Source organism: Vipera berus, assembly GCF_964194415.1.
Source record: "Vipera berus genome assembly, chromosome: 2".
In the NCBI taxonomy this organism is placed as follows: Eukaryota; Metazoa; Chordata; class Lepidosauria; order Squamata; family Viperidae; genus Vipera; species Vipera berus.
In genome coordinates this window covers 162,095,617-162,111,934 of record NC_138203.1, presented here as the reverse complement: position 1 = coordinate 162,111,934, position 16,318 = coordinate 162,095,617, and the positions used below count along the sequence as shown (strand labels likewise).

General features: G+C 41.6%; 2 protein-coding genes across 2 annotated transcripts in view; one reads left to right on the top strand and one right to left on the bottom strand.

Annotated features, from left to right (window-relative positions):
- AATK (apoptosis associated tyrosine kinase) overlaps window positions 1-12,002 on the bottom strand; it is an 84,899-nt gene extending 72,897 nt beyond the window's left edge. Inside the window, exon 1 of the mRNA XM_081317300.1 lies at window positions 11,432-12,002. Coding sequence (XP_081173426.1) covers window positions 11,432-11,519 — 88 coding nt within the window. The 5' untranslated portion in view covers window positions 11,520-12,002. The remainder of the gene's footprint in view (window positions 1-11,431) is intronic.
- Window positions 12,003-15,586: 3,584 nt separating this feature from the next.
- On the top strand, window positions 15,587-16,112 carry LOC308661975 (small ribosomal subunit protein uS10-like). Its single transcript, XM_081317294.1, has one exon. The coding sequence runs from the start codon at window positions 15,676-15,678 to the stop codon at window positions 16,033-16,035; it is 360 nt and encodes a 119-aa protein (XP_081173420.1). The 5' UTR covers window positions 15,587-15,675; the 3' UTR covers window positions 16,036-16,112.
- Window positions 16,113-16,318: the final 206 nt, after the last annotated feature.

Genomic DNA, 16,318 nt, shown 5'->3' with positions numbered 1-16,318 from the left:
ATCCTTAAGCGTCAATGCCGGAGGAGGTGCAGGAGGAAGCAAAGCTTGCAATGAGGTCTGTTGCACCAGGGAAGACCCCGCACTCCGAAGAGCTTTAGAGGTTTTAGCCGCCATCTTCCCCCACTTTCACTTATTGCGCACTTTCACTTTAAAGCTATAAAATCCATTGAGCTAGAGAGTAAAGATAAGAGTCCACATCACCTTGACCTCCTGTACCGCTCTGCCTGCATCTTGACAATCAAAAGTATTTCCTTTTGGCAGGGGTGGTTGCTAACGCCTGGCTCTGCTCCATAAATCCCGGAGCAGGGGCGCTGCGCAGCTCGGAGCAACCCAGGCTTCGGGGGGGCTCAATCCTTCAGCCGCCCAAACTCTCAGCTCAGGCGGCCCCGGAGAGCTCAACCCCTACCTGGGGCCTCACCCCCTCCTCTTCTCCCGAGGAGGGGGCTTCAAATCCATCTAAACAGCTGATCGGCGCTGTTTACGATGGAAAAACACAGCTGCGGAGCGGGCAGCCCGAAAACGGCTGTCTTCGGCGTCGCGTCGCCACCGGAAGCCCGGGTTGGGTTTGGTTTTAACGTAGTTTTTAATTATTGTATTATATTGGGCATAATTATTTAATTTTTTTTTAACTTTTGTATTTTGTATTTCGATATTTATTGCCCTGTACACCGCCCTGAGTCCTTCGGGAGAAGGGCGGTATAAAAATTTAATAAATAAATAAATAAATAAAATAAAGAAGCTTCTTGGATGAGAAGCGAAATGTCTTCAAAGAAAAACAAGGAGGTCCAGTTGGCTTGTGAAAAAGCATCTTTGGGACAACTATGACCTGGATGACTGGGAATCTCCACAGACATGGATCCAAGCTGTTTTTCCTTCTCTGTAAACTACTGGTTAATTTAATTGTTGGAGCAATTAAATTATCTGTTACGCAGTCTGCTTTATTTGATATTATCATTTGTTTCTTTAGATTGAATTAAACTCTGTCCTTATCTTGGTAACCAAAGAACTCTGAATGATAAAATGATTAGGGATCTGAGGCTATCTGGTTCTGAAAAACTATTCGCAGTCCAAATATGATCTCCAAAATAAAATAACCATATATGGACTGCAAAATTCTGAATGGCCACAGATGATAACAGAGCACTAGTTTTGCGTAGTTTTCATCTGGATTTTTGCAGCTCAGATATGATAAACCTTCAATCAAATAATTACAGTAAACAGAGGTAACATAACTTCAAGAAAATGCATATAAATAAGCATATTCTAGCTAAAACATTAAGGTTTTTTAAACTGAAGTACAGTAAATCTTTACATCCATTTTATTGTGACATTAACAACAATAACCATCTTTCCTTTTAATATACTTGTGTAGGGCATGCTTTAATTCAGGTTTTCAAGCTCCATCCCATTAATATTCCAATATAAGAAGTATTTCTGAATGCTGACAATAAAGACAATTTTTTTCTAGTTATCTAATATTCTAACCCTTAACAACTGAAGCCACAAAATCTCTTTATGAACAGCACACTGAAACAGTACTTTTTTTAAAAAAAATGGCATTTTTCATGAATTAATTTGGGGAGGATAAGGTTGTAATGCAACCCTGTTGGCATTCTATGTCATTTATCTCCACGCCAATACATCGAATCTGCAATAATTCTATACACAGAGAAACTTCATGAGGATTACTGAAGTCACAACGTCCCTCCTGTAAAGAATTGTTTAAGGTAAGTTGTATGTCAGACATGTTGCTTCAAACCTTTCCTGAGATAATCAATGTCTTAGTGACATCCTTGTGTTTCAACTATTATCCCCTTCTAAGAATAACAAGGAAATCTTGAAAAATGTTGTTTTTAGAGGCCTAAACCAAGCTAGATGTTAAAATGTTAAGGTACTAGATCCATAATCAAAACAGAAAAACACTAAGTAAAACCCATTGCTATTAATACATCAAACTTTCTGCCTGGAAAAACTGTACTAACACTGAAGGAAGCAGAGTATCCTTATCTTAATAAGAACTGTACACAATCTCTATAGTTTAAACTTAAAGCACATAAACAAGTTTTTCCAAGCTTAGCCCATCTCAGGTTTGCCATCAGTATTTTAGAAATCTTTCTCAACCTAGAATCCTTCTTTTTATCTGTTTTACTAATTCCTCTGGTCCATCTTATCCTACTGTCACTTTTCGACTCTGATCAGATTTTGAAGACCATACACACAGTCCTCATCTTATGACCACAACTGAGCCCAAATTTTCCATTGCTAAGCAAGACAGTTGTTAAGTGAATTTTGCCCCATGTTACAGCCTTTCTTGCCACAGTTGTTAAGTGAATCTGTGCAGTTATTAACTTAGTAACACGGTTGTTAACTGAATCTGGCTTCCCCATTAACTTTGCTTCTCAGAAAGTTGCAAGGTTTCAGAAATACATGCCAATTCCCAAGTGTCTGAATTTTGATCACATGACCGTGGCGATGCTGCAACGGTCCTAAGTGTGAAAAATGGTCATAAGTTAGTTTTTTCAGTGCCAAGGACTACCTGTTCTATACAAACATAGCACCAACCTTTATAAGTTCATAAAAATCAGTAAGGCTGCCTATCCAACCTATCGAGATCAGGATCATTCCTCCACAATCATCAGAACATTGTATTTGCTAATATTGCCTTCCTGGGCACCACATAACCATGATTCTCTCAAATCACCAGATTTCTCTCATCATCTGGTGATTATTAGTGAATGTGGAAAAGACTGTAACTCTTTGGGAAAATGGTGAGATGCAAATAAATAGGTAACCAAGAAAATCCTTCAAAGGAATCATCTCTGGTCTGGTGCTCTCTAAAACTTTAAACTGTAACTTCCATAATCCCCCAAGCTTCATAGACGTGGAAAAATAATTTTAATAGTTGCTTTTCATATATCCAAAAATGTGAAATTACACTTGCTTGCTTCTTTATATTAAGCCTTACTTAAGACTTTTATTGCTTATTCTTACTGACTTGTCTTTCTCAGGCTTTCATATTTCATTAAGATAATAATTTAAAAACAGACATAATTCTGATATATCATTATTATTATTATATTGTACGATAAAGATGCATAAAACTCAAAAGCTTCACAACTGCCTAAGGCAGGTATTACCTTAATATGATTTATTTGAATGGCCAGCCCATGCCCGCATGTCTCTTACAGAAGACACAACTGGCCGATCATGACAGGCAATATATTAAGCATGCTTAGACTTATAAAGCCCTTAGGTAATCTGTATCTTAGCCTCCAGCTCTATATGCTTGGCCAAATCTGGAGAAAGGCAGGTATGACCTTTAAAAACTATTCTGGAATAGATGTATAGAGTCTTTGGAAACCTAGCCTGGGTTAGGGGCAGAAGACTGATAAAAATCTACCTTCTGAAGCAATCATTACCTGACCCCAGGTGGGATTAACATGCTTAAACCAGGGTACACTTTTGCTTGTAAAGTCAAAATTCAGATAATAGAATAGAATAGAATAGAATAGAATAGAATAGAATAGAATAGAATAGAATAGAATAGAATAGAATAGAATAGAATAGAATAGAATAGAATAGAATAGAATAGAATAGAATAGACCTTGGAGGTCTTCTAGTCCAGCCCCCCTGCTCAAGCAGGAGAACCTATATCGTCTCAGACAAGTGACTGTCTAGCCTCTTCTTGAAAATCTCCAGTGATGGAGCGCCCACAATTTCTGGAGGCAAGCTGGTTAATTGTCCTCACTGTCAAGAAGTTTCTCCTTAATTCCAGGTTGCTTCTCTCTTTGAAACCATTGTTTCTTGTCAAGACAAATAATAATATAATATCCTTAACCTGGTTAATCATCATCATCCTCCCTCCCTCCCCCTCCAAAAAAAACCTCTGAAAAGTACAACTGCTTTGGATTTGGAGTAAGAAATTCAGTTGAGCAACTTTCTCAACCTTGAGTTCTTCAGATATGTAGAGACCAGACCAAAAAAGGTAAGCTGCCTGGGATGTCTGGGAGCTTTAGCCTTAACACATCTGGAGGGGTTCAGTGAGAGGTAGGCTTTGGTGATGAATTGGCTGTAGCCAACTAAAAGGCTACACAAAGTACAATATGTATAACTTGGTGTGGTGGCAGGAAGTAGAGATTCTTTGGTGAGAGACTCATCCATATAGACATATTAGAAGAAAACAAGGCTAAATGAAAAGTTCCTATCATTGATATTAGATGTCTAAAAATCACAGCACATTAAGGAAAACTACCATCCATGAGAAAACCTCTGCTTGGAAGAAGAGGTTTTTCATTTTGAAGGCTAAGATTGCACCAAGTAGGCAAGGGATTTCATTGGAATGGTGGACTAACAACAGAATCCCCTGCCCCTGAGAGATCAAAACATCAACAAATAAGAACACACACACAGGAGGAAGGATAAGCAAAGTTACCCTGTATTTAATATTTACTGTGTTGAAATATGGTCCACCTGTCTTAATTGTTTTCTCAGCAGGTCACACCGTTGTTGACTCAATGGGCAAAACCGAAGGGAGCAGAAATCAATGGTACAGACTACAATGTGGTAACATTTGAATAACAAAGGTCTCTGAGAATTTATGAGCAAAGAGAAATTGGTGCCCCTGCAACTCCAATTCGGTTCTTAATGGCTCCTAATGAATATAGCTTAAGGGTCAAAGTTAAAGACCAATTTTGGCAGGTTTCCTCCCACAGGCTCTCACTGGCCAATCAAATATTGCTTGGTTCTGGCAGGGAGGAAGTGGCATGTAGCAGAGGAGAAGGCATTTGAATTTTTCCAGAGACACTCCCTTTGCGACATAAAGAATCCTAAATGAATGACCAGAGGAGTTGATGACTCATGCTGAATCCATTAATATCCTGTAGTCATCCTGTACTGTGCAGCAGCTACCATTATAACTGAAGAAAGAAAACCATCAACTGCCTGCCCTCACTTGGTGGGCCCGACAATGCTGCTTGATACAGCTAGTTTGGGATAAAGAGCAAAATTGACCTCCAGATTTAACCTGTAGGTTTTGAGCATCTTGGCATTCTTCAAGTTTACATCCTTAATTCTTTTTTTTTTACTATTGTCTTAGATACTACTATTATTGTAGTGTCAGATTATTATTGGTTGATGTTACATTACTACTGTTCTATTCCATAAGTGCTCTCTCAAAAGACTTAACACGGTTCAGATCTTCCATCCATTTAGTCAATTCAGTTATCTACATAAATCCTCAGCATTCACAGAAATTGTGGAGAAGCACTATCAATATATAAAATGGTGCCCAGTAGTTTATTCCTTTACTGTGTGCTTGAAAGGAACCCAGAAGCCTAGATTAAACTGAAACCCCATCCAGTTAAGCCAGGTTGTTAAAATATGAGACCTAACAAATAAGGAAATGAATGTTTGGGGTTCATATAAACATGCAGAGATGTAGGATGTTTTGTGGTCCCCAAATGGAAAGGTACACCATCACAGAGGAGACCCTATGACATCAAGGCCACAATCTATGTATTCTACCGGGATAAGTTATCATTTGAACATGCCAAAAACAACCCAAAAAAAATCTCCAAAGTCAGTAACCATGAACTATAGTTGCTAAGCAAAACAGCTGTCAAGTGAGGGTTTCTTTTAACGTTCTTCCTTGCCACAGTTGTCAAGGTTAGCAACACAGTTGTTAAGTGAATCTGGCTTCCCCTTTGACTTTGCTTATCAGAAGGCCACAAAAGGTAATCACATGACTCCAGGACACTGCAACCATCATAAATACTGTACATGGCTGTTGCTAAGCATCTGAATTTTGATCACGTGACCATGGGGATGCTGCAATGGTCATAAGTGTGAAAAATGGTCATAAGTCACTTTTTTCAGTGCCATTGTAGTTTCAAACAGTCATGAAATGAATGGTTATAATTTGAGGACTACCTGTACATTGTATAAAGTCTGACACACTGCATAGGTGGTTCCATATTTTCATTAACCTCAGCAGGTTGGTGTTGACTATACCACGTACTTTCCCCTCCCCTCCACACATCCTTTTTTTTCTTTTTTCTTGTGTCTTTTCCTGTGATTCTCCACCATTGTATGAATCTGGAAACACCAACCAGTATCCCTAATGATAACATGAATTCTGCATTGCGCATGTCTATGTACTTCATTGGATTTATGCACACTATATGTGCACAATGGTAGACTATTCAGGTGCAATTATTTTACCCTGTGGTCTTCATGTTTCCCCTTTTTGTTTCCCCCATGTTATATAACTAATGAGAAGTGGATTATCTCAGCTCCTTACAAAACAGCAGCCTTCCAAGAGCACCATATCTTTGAAAAAGCATGCACAATCCATTTCAAGACTATCAAGGAGAGATACCACCTAGAACCAAGGATAAATTTCCTGACAGTGAGTACAATTAATCAGTGGAATGTCTTAGCTTCAGAAGTTGTGGGTGCTCCATCATTAGAGGTTTGAGCAGGGGGGTGGATTAGAAGACTTCCAAAGTCAATTCCAATTCTGTTCTTCTGTTATCTTTCCTATCAATCATCTCTGTCCTCCATCCCTTGCCTCAACTGAGAGGCCTGAAATCCTTTAGGAAATTATTGTGTTGTTCATAAATAAATTAACAGTATATGCATGTGTGTCTGCAAGGATACAGTCATAATTAGGTTCTAGGATTTTGATGATTCTTAGATAAAATATCGCTAGTGGTCCCAAAAACAAATTCTCTAAATAGTCCCACTTCCTCCCCACTTCTGTTCACCTACTTTCTTTCTGCGGCACCCAACTTACAAAGTTCCTTTAATGAGAAAAGTAGGGTGTTGTCTTTGCTCATTTATTAGAAAGTGTAGATGAATCCATAGAAAGAGATTGGAGAAGTAGCAGGATCGTGAATTTCTGGATCCCAAATTTCATCAAATGCCCGTTATCCCTGATACCAACCTTAACTGGAGATTTGTAAGAATATAAACAAATTTGCATTGCATCAAACTAACATGCAAAGCCCAAGGTACCTGCCCCAATGTCATTCAGAAGTTTTAATGGACCACCTCTTTACCATAGTAAAAGGTAAAGGTTCCCCCGCACATGCGTGCTAGTCGTTTCCAAATCTAGGGGGCGGTGCTCATCTCCGTTTCAAAGCCGAAGAGCCAGCGCTTGTCCGAGGACGTCTCCGTGGTCATGTGGCCGGCATGACTAGACGCCAAAGGCGCACGGAACACTGTTACCTTCCCACCGTAGTGGTCCCTATTTTTCTACTTGCATTTTCATGTGCTTTCGAACTGCTAGGTTGGCAGAAGCTGGGACGAGTAACAGGCACTCACTCTGCTACGCGGCACTCGGGATTCGACCCGCCAAACTGTCGACCTTCTGACCGACAAGCTCAGCGTCCTAACCCACTGAGCCACCGCGTCCCTATCTCTTGCCATACGCATGTAGAAAAGATCCACATACCCTTTGCTAACCAGTTCTTTTTAGGTCCTTTATAATAAAACTAAACTGTTTACATACTTTTAAATGTGGCATTGTGCCGTCTTGTCACAGTTTTTTTTTTAGGAGTTAGGGTACCTAAACTTCCAGTAGTGATTTTAATGATTAGATCAGTAATAGATATTACCATATGCTGCACTAAACCTGTAGAGATTTTGCTTAAGAGTGCTATAAATCTAGCCGCTTTTCTATGAAGTAGGCCAATCCACATATCAAGCAATTCTCTTTTCTGATCCTAAATCATAATAAAGGGTATATTCTGTGCTATAATCATAGAATAGCAATTCAGTGAAAAATATCTCCAGATGACTCAGGCAAGAGACTCAGATCACGCTCAGAGAAAAAATAAAATCAGGAATCATTCGCTCAAGATGTTTTTCTTAGCAATGAAGACAACTTGCCCAATCCAACAATGGCAACGGATCAGGTTTGAAGAATGTTACTCACCCCATTTCCTTGCGTAATATTTAACTGAGGAGAACAGTCAAGCATCCAAGAACTGTCCCACATATTTGCCCCATATCCCCCCAATAATGATGAAGAATGGGAAAATCCAAGGTAGCACTGTTTATGGTGTTCTATAAAAATCAGAAAAGTTATGTTGTCCATGATGTGATACCACTTCCTAAAGCTGTAAGATAATGCAGAACTGATATTACAACTAATCCAGTTTCTAGTAGGCAGGTCACCTGCATGTTGGTGTATGGTCTAAATAAAGTTAATTTGCAGAAAATCCAATATAAACGCTATCTGGCCATTCATCCTCTCTAGTTACTAATATTGACCAAGCTTTAGTATAGAATGAGATTTGCAAATTAGGGATAAAGTTCTAAAGTAACTTCTTGACTTCTGTTTCTTTGAAGGATTATATATAATTAAGTAACTCCTATTTTTTTTCGATTTACGTGTTAAAAAATGAAAACAAGTTTCTTTCTCTTGCTTCCTAATATAGAAAACTTTCCATTTTCCAAGGCTATTTTTTCTATATAAAAAAGCACTAAAAGTTTTATTTATTATTCAAACAGCATGCAGAGATCATACCAAGAGAAAAAAGCATAACTAAAGTGTCTATTCTTATCTTTTCTATATGGCCTTTCCCCTCTTTTTCTCACCATCTCTACAAAGTTTGTCATTTAATGGTTACACACACTGAACAATGTTTCCTGGATGCTTTTTATAAATTATGCTTATATATTTTTCTTCTCCCTAAATATGAAAGTTCACAATATAGAAAACGAATATAATATAATGTTTCTCCTTAATGTGTGTCTGCCATTATGAAAGATTGAATATTTATATTGCTTTTAGTAAAGAGCTCCAGCCAAAGACATTTTGAAACTCCAGTTGGCCCTAAACTTTAGAATTCATGAGAGATGGGAAGCAAAAACATAATTATTTCACTCAATTTGTCAACTTCCTTTGGTAGCTAGATGGGTGGAATATAATTCTGAAACACTCTTAGCCATTGTAATATACGTAAATAAGGGAAGAGTTCCATTTTTATTTTTGGCCTGTTCTACAAATTTAACACAAAACCTGAAATATAATTACCTATACAACACAGAATTTTTCTCTTGCCTTCATGATGGACCTGCATACTCTTTAGATGTTAACTCTGTATTTTATGCAATAGCCTTGTCACAGATTCTCACTTAAGATAATTCCAAGCAAGGTATGGCTCAAAAGTGGCCAGAGGAAATACAAATGTTTAATAAACATAATGTCATGGCCACATCAGATCCCAGTTTGGAGGAGAAGGAGGAGCTGGAACCGGGACTGACCGATGGAGAAAGCACAGCTCCCTCGGAATGTTTGGAGAGGCCAGAGTCTGAGGACGATGGTGCTGTCCCAGGTCCACAGACATGGGGGAGGATCAGCTGCAGACAGGCAGTGGGGCTGATAGGCAGAAGATCCCCTCTGATGAGGAACAGCTTCCTCCCCCACTCAATCCGAGGGCACCTAGAGTAGAGTGGAGGCAAGCTCAAAGGAGGTCTGCAAGGCTGCTCAGAAGAAGGTCGCCCCGCCCCTCCTCACAACGAACAGCTGACTTGGGTTGACTTAAGAAGAACAATTGTTTGATTTGGCATGCACTCCCCTGGCTTTGAAAAAACTCAGTCTTGATTCATGTTTCTGCCTATGCCTTGCCTTGTGCCTTTGCCCTGTGGACTTGCCTTTTGCCTCATGGAATTGCCTTGCCCAGTGGACCTGCCCTGCCCTGTGGACCTTGATTCTGGACCTTGTCCTGTGAGCTTGCACCTTGTCTTTGGATTTCCTCTCTGCCTTTGCAAATTGGTTTTGTTGCTTAGTGGCTTTTGTTTGTGGGACTGTGGATGGCTGCCTTCAGGGAAGTGTGGGATGGAGCCTTACCAGCCATTGTAGGGCTGTTTGTTGTGGAATTTAACAGAGCAATGAAGGTCTCTATCGAAGCCTGCCTCTGCCTAGGCGACCTGGGTCATAAGAAATAAAGTCCTATTTTTTATAATTCCTTCACCCCACCCCCAAATATACATACATTTTTATTACCCAATCAATGACTTTAAGGAGATCTTTCAATCCATAACAGAGCCCAAAAGCTCACTCCAGGCCTGCCAGATATAATTGCAATGGAATCTAGAAAAATGTGCCAACATCTTTTAATCACAGCAGAACAAGGCAATTTGTTTCACTTGAAGATTGCACTGGAGGGCAGAAAAGTGACATTCGAGGGTGTTAAAAGCCAAATTTGTCTTATTCACACCTGTTTCTAAGTCATTTGAACAGTTTATACAGATAAGATCCATGGAACCAACAAATCAGTGAAGAGATGAGGGTTTGAGGGTGGGAGGGAGTGATATGAAAACCACAGAACCTTGTAGTTCATTTCAACAACCATAAGCAAAAAAGAATTAAGATGATAGGTATAAAACCCCTCTAGGAAGAAACTGGAAGATTGAAGAAATGATACGTTTCTATCTTTGACGATAACTGGCTAGGAAAAAGCAGAGAAACCCACCACTAGACAATGTAAGTCGCTCAGGGACTGCAACAATTTGGGTTTTGCCAAGACCACATGCTGCTCTTCCACAAATGAAGGGCTACCAATTACCTAGCCAAAAGGTTGATGGGTGACTAAGGTAAATCAATCATTCCACCAGGGGGACATTAATTCAGTCTGACATCCACCACAGAGAAGGCCCAGTCCCAGGTGAATAACTACCTTTTCCCTTATTTTTCTTGACTTTATTCAAAGCAGCATTTCAAGAATGCAGAGACACATCTCTGACCACAAACCTGTTTACAATTCTACCTGTGCAATTCAAAGCAACTTTCCAGGCAAGAGAAAGGAAATTCACAGCTTGTTCCTCAAACCCACTATCTTTAAACAGCTGGTATGGTCAACATCTTATAACATGCAAGGATATTGCACATCTTTCAGGAACAATTAGGTCTCCGTGTCTATTTGTTTCCTACTGAAATGCCCAAGAATTCTTTTTACATACTCTAACTTGCCAAAAAGGCCGGTGAGAAGGGTGGAATAACTGATTATTGGTGATGTAACTTTGCAGAAAGGAGCTGTTCTTCTGGAACCTTTCTAAAATCATTACACCCACGACGACGAAAGCAGTGTGTGAGGGTTTTGTTGTTTGTTCCCTTTAGTTGCCAGCCTGCCATCAACTATTATATAAGATGGAACAGTTTCAGCAAATGGTTAAAACAATGCAAAGAAGTGCCGCAAGGACCAGGGCTGGAAGGGAGGGGGAGCAGGTAACCTGCAAAACAAGGGAATAACATGCTCAAAATTCATCTCCTTTTTGGTAGCAGAGATGGAAAGCAAGGATACAAAATCCCGAGAGGAAATAGGAAGGCCAGTGGAACATAGTCATTTTGCAAAGTGAAAAAGTCATCTGAGCATCTGGGGGGATTTTTTTTTTACTCCAAAGCTCCAAAAGTAAATCAACTTACCAGGGTCGAAGTGCGAACTGAAGGCAAAGCTGGGGTTGAAAAATGAAGCCGACATGACAATAGCCAAGAGATTTGCCACCATTCCCATGGCAAAAGCAGTAAAGTGGGGAGGGGGGTTGTGGGAAGTACGAAGACGAGAAAACGAAAACTAGATTAAAAAAAATAAATAGCAAAGGCGGTTGGCACCAGGCAGGTGAGGCGGTGGGATGCAGGGGAGATTAAAAGCTCTCACAACTCCAGAAGTTGCACGGGTGTCACATTAAAAATCACCATCTCCTCTCTTCTTGACAGCACAGCCAGGGAATTCAAGACTGCAGCTCCTCCTCTTCCTCCATGTTATTATCCCGATGCGTCTCCTTCAGGTACCCACGGGATGAAGTGGGCTCGGCTAGAAATTGCCACACTTGCGAAGGGTAACATTAGAGAGAGTCACTTAAAGAACAACCACCAACACGGCGACGAGGGTTGTTTTTTGAGGCCAAAAAATGCAATCACCCTGGTGTTCGGGGCTGCAGTGCCAAATCAAAACAAAAGACGATGCCAATAGCAAAATAAAATTGTGCTGGGTCGGACTGCTGCCGTCACCCAAAGAATGCACACAGCCTCGTGAGCGCTTGCAAGAGCCCCAAAATACGGTTTTACCCTCAGCTCCCACCCCACCCCACCCCAAGTCCGGCTGCCAGGGAAGCTTTGCATCAAAACAGGAGCCTCCACAGTAGAGAGAGGCTAGAGCGGCGAGACGAAGCGGCCAGAAGGCAGCAATAACGCCCGGGCGGGAATAAGGCTTCCGAGCGACTGCACAACTTCCGAGCCGCTGCCGCCGGCGCTAACGGGAAAGCAAAGGCAGGAGCTGTTCCAGTGCTGACCCTGGGAGAAACTGCAACAGCAGCAACGCCATCTTGGTCCAGATCTGCCCTCCCCCCAACACTGCAGTAAGCAGCAGGAAAGGAACGGTGCGGCGGCGGCGGCGGCGGCGGGGGGGGGGGAAGAGCGCGAGAAGAGGCGGCCGGGCAGCGCTTGTCCAGGGGCCACCGGTTTGGCGCGCGCCGGGGCGAAGAAGGGGCGTCGTCGCTGCACGTGCAGTCGAGTGTGACCCGGCTGAGCTCGCGCTCGCCCTCGCTCGCGCCCTTCACTCCAGCCCGAGCGGGGCCGCGCGCGCACGTTGCCCGATTCACGCAGGGCAGGCCAGGCAGCGAGCCTTGCTCCCACGCGCTCCTCCATTCCCGGACGCGCTAGATAGCGCGACGGCTTCCCGCTCGGAGCGGGGTTCGAACCGTGTCTGGACTGGGGGGCCCACGTCACGTAACGCTTGCGCGCCTCGAGGGGTTTGGAGCCCGAGTGGCGCCTTTACTGAGTCCGGGCTCACCCACGGCTCCGACAGCAGCATGGCTTTCGGGCGACGTTGGCTAAGCAGGCGATTTATTGATTTATTGATTTATTGATTTATTTATTGCAAAATCGGCGCACTGCGAATGTAAGAGCTAATTGCTCGCCTCTATTTCTGGCGTTCTTATATAGGAGGAGTTATAGCGGGAAAGGGATATGGGGACTCTCGTGAAAATCCCAAGGCCGGTCTCCGACACCTTTCAAGCAGCGTTCATATCTACACCCCACCCCCTCTTCCCCATGGTAGATACGTTAGTGAGCTGGGGTGCTTTTTACTACTTTCTGCGGTGTGATGCATGCATAGTACACAGTCATGTTGAGGTGGCCCTCTTACTATTAATTCATGATATGAGAAAAACCCTTCCCCCCCCAAAAAAAAAAGCTTTGACCCAAAGTGCATCCCCAGAAGCAAATGGTGTCAGATGGCAATTTCGCCGACAGGTCTGGCATACATCATCCTTTTCCAGACTGATGTATCAGAATCCATCTCCCATTGCTGGCAGCCAGCACGGGGGGGGGGGGGGGGGGGGCGAAGCTGGCTAGGGATTATGGGAAGTTTTCCAGGTTAAAAAAAGGCAGGCATATATGCCCTCTCTAACTCTACATACTCAGAATATGCAGTTCAGCTTTTTAACATGATGTCGTAATGTAGAATGTTCAGTTGTGCTTTAATTGCACTGCTTTTGAGATATTGTTAAATCTTATCAGTCATCTTGCATGCCTACATGGAGGGAGAAACAGTGTAGTAGTGAAATAAATCAATAACAACCTTGAGTGTTTACTTAGACCGTCAGGATAGCGCAAGGGTGGAGAAGAAAGCACACAATATACAGAAAATCCAAAAATAGCATTAAAAAAGACAAGCAGTTCCCCTGCCTCCAGTGACCCTGGAAACACTACCAAGGCCCACCAATCAGGGTGAGAGTTTTTCAGCAATAGACAGTTCAAGTAAGTTCTAGCATTCACACATAGAGCAAAAGGAAAAAAGGAGAAGGAGCAGAGACTTGCAGCCTTTCTATTTTGTAGCATGAATTCCTTCCCCTTTGCTAACCTTTGTCAATGAGCTTTGCCAAGGGGTGAAGGTTGAACTCCAGCCTAGAGGCCCAAAGCAAAGTACTTGTTGGATTCCTAAGCAGGAAGATGTTAGCAATATGTTCAATGTATCATGTATTAAAAGTCAGATTTACTTTGCATAAAACTCCTCTTCTACAAAGCCACCTTGTCCATTATTATTCCCATCAGAAATAGATGGCAGGGAGCAAGTATTACACAATCTTATACCAGTGGCCTGGAATTTACATACAGGTCATGGGGTGCTAAGACATGGCATGGTGCTAAGTGAAGTGTATTCAGCAACCTGGATGATGATACAAGTGAGGCAGTTCTGAATTTGTAGGCAGTTTAAAAAGAAAACAGAAAGGGTTCTCCTGTGAAGTCTTCTATTTTCACCAATTACCCAGTAATAAGGCTTAGAAATACTGAAGGTTGCCAATGACCTTCAAGATAGAATGGATTTAAACACAAATCATCACATCCAGTCGCATCCACTAACCACTATATCACATAAATCAGATGCTGAAATCCATGGCTTTTTGGTTCTATAAGATGTTGTCAACACTTCCAGTTTACCAAAGTACAATTGTCACCATTTTGAATTTCCCATGAAGGAATCTGTCCTGGTGACAGATTCCATGGATGTTATCATGAACATACATTCTGCTCTCATCTTTGTGGATGGGAGTATCATTTTGATGTAAAAGCAGGTTTTCAGAACTGGATGCTCAGATGAGATGAGAAATGATCAGTACAGAAAATGAGGGCTAAATACACAATTAAAATAGTTATAGAAGCTGATTTGTCTTGAGAGCTACTTTAATTAGAGCCCAATGCCAGAATGTTTTCAGTATAGTATATATCATATACTCATATGCTGAAAATATGATGAAATTTAGCAAGGAGGCTGTATTTTCTCACGGCCCATTTTAATGCTTAAAGTTTGGGCTCCTATACACAATTTTTCAGAGCATCCAGGCTCACAAAGAACATGATGCTGCAGATGTCATCTTACCATAAATAGATCTTATGTTAAAAGGGGGGGGAATAAAGGTCTCCTTGTGAACAAATGTTCTCTGAAAGGCTACCCCTGATGCTTTTCAAACTTACGGTACTCTTTTCCTTCCTGGGGTACAGGATAATATTGCATTGTATGCAGCTACAATTCCCACTTGTAAAAATCAGAATGCAGAACTCTTAATGGGTGGCCATTGAACCATTTTGCCTGAGTGGGAGCAGAAATGCTTAGAACACAATCTGCTTTTAAATAATATTCCTTTTCATCAGTAAGAAGGCAGCTGCCTCTTCAAAGTTAAGAAAAACGAATTTTATTCTTGTTTGGAGACCCCAAGGAAAAAAAGGGAGAATGAATCCTAGAAAACTATTGACAACTTCAGAGAGAGTTAGATTCTTAATTTGGTTTATTGAGCTGTCTCTGTTGTCTGTAAGGATTTCTTGAGGGACCTTGAATTCTACAGCCTCCATCTCTAGCTGGTTAATAATGGAACATTTTGTCCCTGAGCCTGCCTCACTGGGGGCTTTTGCAGATAGTGTGGCTAAAATATGGGTTAAATGTTGAAGAGAGCCAAATACCTATAGGAATCCAGCCCAGCTTAAAACTCTCCATCTCAAACCAACCCCAAAACTAAGCTGACCAAAAAGCAGACATAATAAATTCCCTGCTTTTTTTGGGCGAGTGTCTTCGTTGCTTTTTGTTCTTTGTTTCCTGACTCACCACTGTTCCCTGGGCCTCTAGTGCTCACTTCGGCCGGGATTAAGTCAGTCAGGAAAGCTTCGCGGCAGCTATGGCGTTTAAAGATACTGGGAAGGCCCCTGTGGAACAAGAAGTAGCAATTCATCGAATAAGAATTACTTTGACAAGTCGCAATGTGAAGTCTCTTGAAAAGGTTTGTGCAGATCTCATCAGAGGTGCTAAAGAAAAAAATCGGAAAGTGAAAGGCCCTGTTCGCATGCCTACTAAGACTCTGCGAATCACTACGAGAAAAACACCATGTGGTGAAGGTTCCAAAACTTGGGATCGTTTCCAAATGTGTATACATAAGCGCCTCATTGATTTACACAGTCCTTCAGAGTTTGTCAAACAAATAACTTCTATCAGCATTAAGCCTGGGGTGGAAGCTGAAGTTACTATTGCTGATGCTTAAGTGATTGTTACGTTTATCAATAAAAGCTGTTAAGTTGTTATCATTAAAAAAAAATCCCTCCCGCAGTAGGGGTGAAGGGAAGGGTACAGGTAGTCCTCAACATACGACCACATTTTTTTTTAATCCCATTTATATCCTGCCCTTCTCAGGGCGGCTTACAATCTTAGCACAAATCAATGTGCTTAGCAGTAGCCTTCATTCTATGTATATGCCTGCTTATTAGGGCTTTTGCCCCCCCCCCAGCGGCATTATTACAAAGTCAGCTTATTGCCCCCAACAATCT

What these genes read in the sequence shown, in the direction of transcription:
- LOC308661975 (XM_081317294.1), top strand. Translation starts at nt 15,676, where the DNA reads ATGGCGTTTAAAGATACTGGGAAGGCCCCTGTGGAACAAGAAGTAGCA.